This window comes from Oryzias melastigma, linkage group LG3 (genome assembly GCF_002922805.2).
Source record: "Oryzias melastigma strain HK-1 linkage group LG3, ASM292280v2, whole genome shotgun sequence".
NCBI classification, from domain to species: Eukaryota; Metazoa; Chordata; class Actinopteri; order Beloniformes; family Adrianichthyidae; genus Oryzias; species Oryzias melastigma.
The window spans coordinates 6,011,454-6,015,817 of record NC_050514.1 but is presented as its reverse complement, the minus strand read 5'-3'; the positions used below and the strand labels follow the sequence as shown (position 1 = coordinate 6,015,817).

Below are 4,364 nucleotides of genomic sequence, written 5' to 3'. Positions count from 1 at the left end.
TTTTTGTTGAAGTTTCACTTTAAAAAAGAACTAAGTCGTAAAAAACCGATTGATTTATCTCTTGATCTCAAAGCTTCTTCCTTTGAAACTTGTCATCATAAAAGCACACTTCCCAGATACACTGCAGACTTTGTCTAAACATGAGTCATTTGAGAGCACGGTGCCACTCACAGTGAGCTGAATGACCTGATGAGAGACGGAGCGATTTCTGCTCCTCGTGTCAGCATGGACCTCCTTCTCCTGCAGTCTCCTCCTACTTCTCCACAAATAGGCAAAGCGTTGGTTTGGAGGAAACCAAAGGGGGATCTTTAACTGTGCTTGCCGCTGGGTCTCTGCACCTCATACACCCTCACAGCAGCCATCACTCATACACATTATCACATGCATGCGCACAGCAGCAGCAGCAGCAGACACATGGAGTACTACTGCTTCCTCCTGCTCTGGATTTGCAGCCAGCAGTTTGGTGAGTTATGAGACACCAACATTAAAGTTTTGGTATTTTTTTAAGATTATTTTAAAAACCCTAATCTGGCTTAAGTTTTAAAAATCTTCTAAATTTAGCGCAAAGTTGAGTATTTTGTGCATCCCTCACATTTGGGTTACTTTTAACCTCATATCTGGTGTGAATGAATGAGCCTTATGATAACTTGACTTTTGACCCTGTATGATTGAGACGGGCAGGAAAGCAGACTGTGTGTTTATTCTGGAAGATATATAGTTCTCTTAAGGTTTATAGAGATCCTTGATGTTCTGTGTGAGGAAAGTTGATTTTGTGAGTTGGTGCTCAGCCAGAGTTGTGCTCAATTGCCAGTGAAATCCCTTTAACAGTCACACATCTAAGCAAGATGAAAGGATGGGGGAGTGACAAAGAGGCAATTTAAAGGCTTGGAACAATATTTATGTTGTGTTGTTCATTTGTTGGGATACAAAAATGTGTATATATTAGCAGTAAACATAAAGGAACTATGTTTGTGTCGCAGATTATCTCTGATTCCATTCTGCTGTAGAAACTTTCATTAAGTTTGGAGTTCATCAAACAGTAGCCAGATGTTTCAAACACAATGTGTGTTCTGAATAACACGAATGCTTTATTAATACGTTTTGCCACATTGTTTACAGAAGTGTGTGTATAATTTAGACACTTTGTGAATAACACGAAGCTGCAGAAAGAAGAGAAAGGAAGAACATACTTGTAAATATTTGGTTGGATTTTGGAATTTGCTGGAACAAATTTTTGGGTTGACGCTCCAATGAGAATGACCTTGTAGCTGGAGTCGGATGTGGACTGTGGTTTTTTTTAAGAGCACGAGAAGAAAGCCGTCTAAAGTTTTTAGGCTAGTTTGTTTGTAAAGTTTTTGGACTGAAGATCTCACACAAAAATGTAGAGAACAGTTCTATATAGCAAGTTTGATCTATTGTCTTCATCAGGACTCGGGATTTAAAAAAAACAATAAATAAATGACATTTGATCCGACCACTGCAGACACAGATGAGGAGGTTGTCATAAAAGCTCCCCTCTATGATTTTTCTGAGAAGGGTAAAAAGTGCAAGTGACAAAATGAATCAAGTGCAAGTACATACATAAAGCAAATACACTGTAAGAGGAGCCCTTCCATAAAGTGGAAAATATGCAAACTTCAGACTAAATCAGATTCTTAGCAGACTGGATAAACAATTGTACTCCAGATTGACCAAAGACTGTATTTGCCAGGAACACGACTGAGTGAACATCAAAGACAATTTAAGGAAAGTGTGTTTTTATCAAGATGGAGGTGTGGTTAACTCTGTTGACTAACAACAAGAAGGTTCCTGGTTTGAATCCACTCCTCGTTGATTTATGGGTAATCAACAGGCACGGTCCAAATGAATAAAGGTTTAATCATGATTTGAAACTTTTCCCGCTCTGTCTGTAATTGTGATGGACTGGTGACCTCCCAGGGTGCAAAGCGCCCCTGCAGCATCACTGGTGAGAGAGGCTCCCCTGCTAAACTTACACTGAATACATAATTTTCTTATTATTTACACAAACATCTGTCAAAAAAATCTGAACTTCTTCTTCTTGATATTTACAACTAATGGATGGAAAAACACAAGACCCCCGCACCTATAATTAAGAGTTCTGTTCATTGTTCAGATTCTGGGAATTTATGGACTTTGTAAACCAAAGTCCCAATGCGATCAATTCTCCCTGTGGCTGTCCTGTTAAACCTAAAAGATCGCTGCCAACCCTCTTCCAGTTTTATTTCTTCATTACTGATTTATACAAGGAGTTTTGTTAGTCACATCTTGATAGTAAGGATATGTTGGAAAACATTTGCTGTTCATTAGTTCTGTTAAATAAAAATGAATTGGATTTTTTTTTTTTTCTAAATCTTATGCAGGCAGGGTTTTTAGATTACACTTGAAATTAATGACTTACTGGCATTTTTCAACCAGCAGTGACTACAGCAAAGTCAACTTTAACTATACCCCTTTGAGTTTGAATACTGTTACCGTGTCAATGCTCTACAGTATTCACACTATGACTCTCCTGCTCCTTTCCATATGTTTTATGGCACATACAAACTCAATCACACTTTCAGTGATTTCAGAAATCTTCGTATAAAAATGTTGAGCTCATTCAGGACATTGTTGCTTGTACTTCTGTATTCATACACTTTATAGTTTTTGAAATACAAAGCAAAATATTCTCCATAGGAAATGAATGAGAAATCGCTCAAATCCTTAAAAAACTTTGAAATTTTTGAACTTCCGCATATACTTTCAGCTAGAGACCCCATTAAAAACTTTATAATGTTCAGCAACAACTAGGTTTATAGGGTAATGTGCCATTTAGCTTTTATTTTTAGCACTATGCTAGCTGTTTTTGGCTAATTTAGACATGTCCAGTTTTTGGCTGACTTAGCATTTAGCTAATATTTTAGTTTAATGCTAGCTTTTTATGACTAATTTAGACATGTGTCCAGTTTTTGGCTAATTTGGCATTTAACTGATATGTCAGCAACCTTTCAGCTTCAGCATTTTCAACTAATTTTTCTCTAATTTTCTCTAGCGGCCACATTCAGGTTACTGCATTGACGCTTTTGTCATCTCGTTTGTGAATACTAAAAAACTTTGAAACAAAAAACCTTGTTTTGACCTGCTTCCATAACTGCTGACCAACAACTGAAGAGATCTTTAGTCACATGGTTTTGTTTACAAGCTGAAGTCCAGAAAACAACAGTCTGCTTGACTGCAGTCTGAAAACAGAACAAAGGCAAAGTTCGGGACTCGATCCGGAACAAATTAGGTAAACTCGGTTTGGAACAAATACTTTTCCCTATTGATTCAATAGAATCAATGTTGATGTTGTCCTATTAAGAGCCTACTTTTGTTCCTGTTCAAGTAGATTCTTTAGAGCATAAAGTAAAGATCATCTGTTTAAAATGAGAGTTTGCATAGTTTTCTTTAGCTGTGGCACTCCTACTCCCTTCTATTGTCATTATCTCTGTTTCATTTTCCTCAAATACAACTGTCCACTTTTAAATGAGAAGTAAATCATTTTTAGGGTGAAATAAGAAAAGTTTTTCAGATGCTTAGTATAAAAAAGTCTAGTTAATGTCAGTGAGATGCAGGAAATGAACAAAACATTAATTTTATCGGACTTTTTTATATTTCGTTTATTACTATGAGTACATTTTTTTCAAGACATGGCTCCATTAGTTCTGCTGTAAAAGAGTTTATTCTTTTAGCTCAAAAAAAGTTTCAGAATCCTGTTTATTAAAATCATGTCTGCATATCGATGTCAACCAACACTTTGTGTGTAATAATAGTCTATATTACACGTGGGAAGAAAAACCATAACCACTTTTTGATTAAAAATAACAGCTGCTCTGATGATATTATGAAGAATTTCTTACAATGAAGCATTACTAATATTTACTTATAAAATGTCAGTTTAATTGGGCTTTAGATTGTCGCCTTAAAAATAAAGAGACAGCATATAAACTGATTCATGATTTGTTTCTTTTTGTCCACTGGATGGCTTCCTAACCAAGTTAATTGTGGGTCTTGGCACCTTTGAAAATGTGATTTCCTTCAAAATAAAAGCTCATGGCCAGCCATCCCTCAGTTGTTAGGTATCTGTTTCACAGTTAAGGAAAAGAACGAGCAGCTGAATTGTTCCAGAAATTATTCCTTGTCTGCTTTCTAATGCTCCTGCAGCTAATAAGTTCTTGTCATATAATGAAAGTATATTATATTTCAAAGCTGAATTAGTAATTAAAGGCTCTGGGCTCCCAAACTCTCACAGGGGGGTGTGCTTGTCTTTGTGTAGTGCTGGTGGCATAAATTTTGCGTTGTGCTGAGGAGATTTGTTGACTCAG

General features: G+C 36.5%; 1 protein-coding gene across 1 annotated transcript in view; it reads left to right on the top strand.

The window, feature by feature from the left end:
• The first annotated feature begins 287 nt into the window (after positions 1-287).
• The window catches only part of itga11a (integrin, alpha 11a), a 68,820-nt gene continuing 64,743 nt past the window's right edge, over positions 288-4,364 (top strand). The window contains exon 1 of the mRNA XM_024296171.2: positions 288-463. Within this exon, the coding sequence (XP_024151939.1) occupies positions 382-463 (82 nt within the window). The 5' untranslated portion in view covers positions 288-381. The remainder of the gene's footprint in view (positions 464-4,364) is intronic.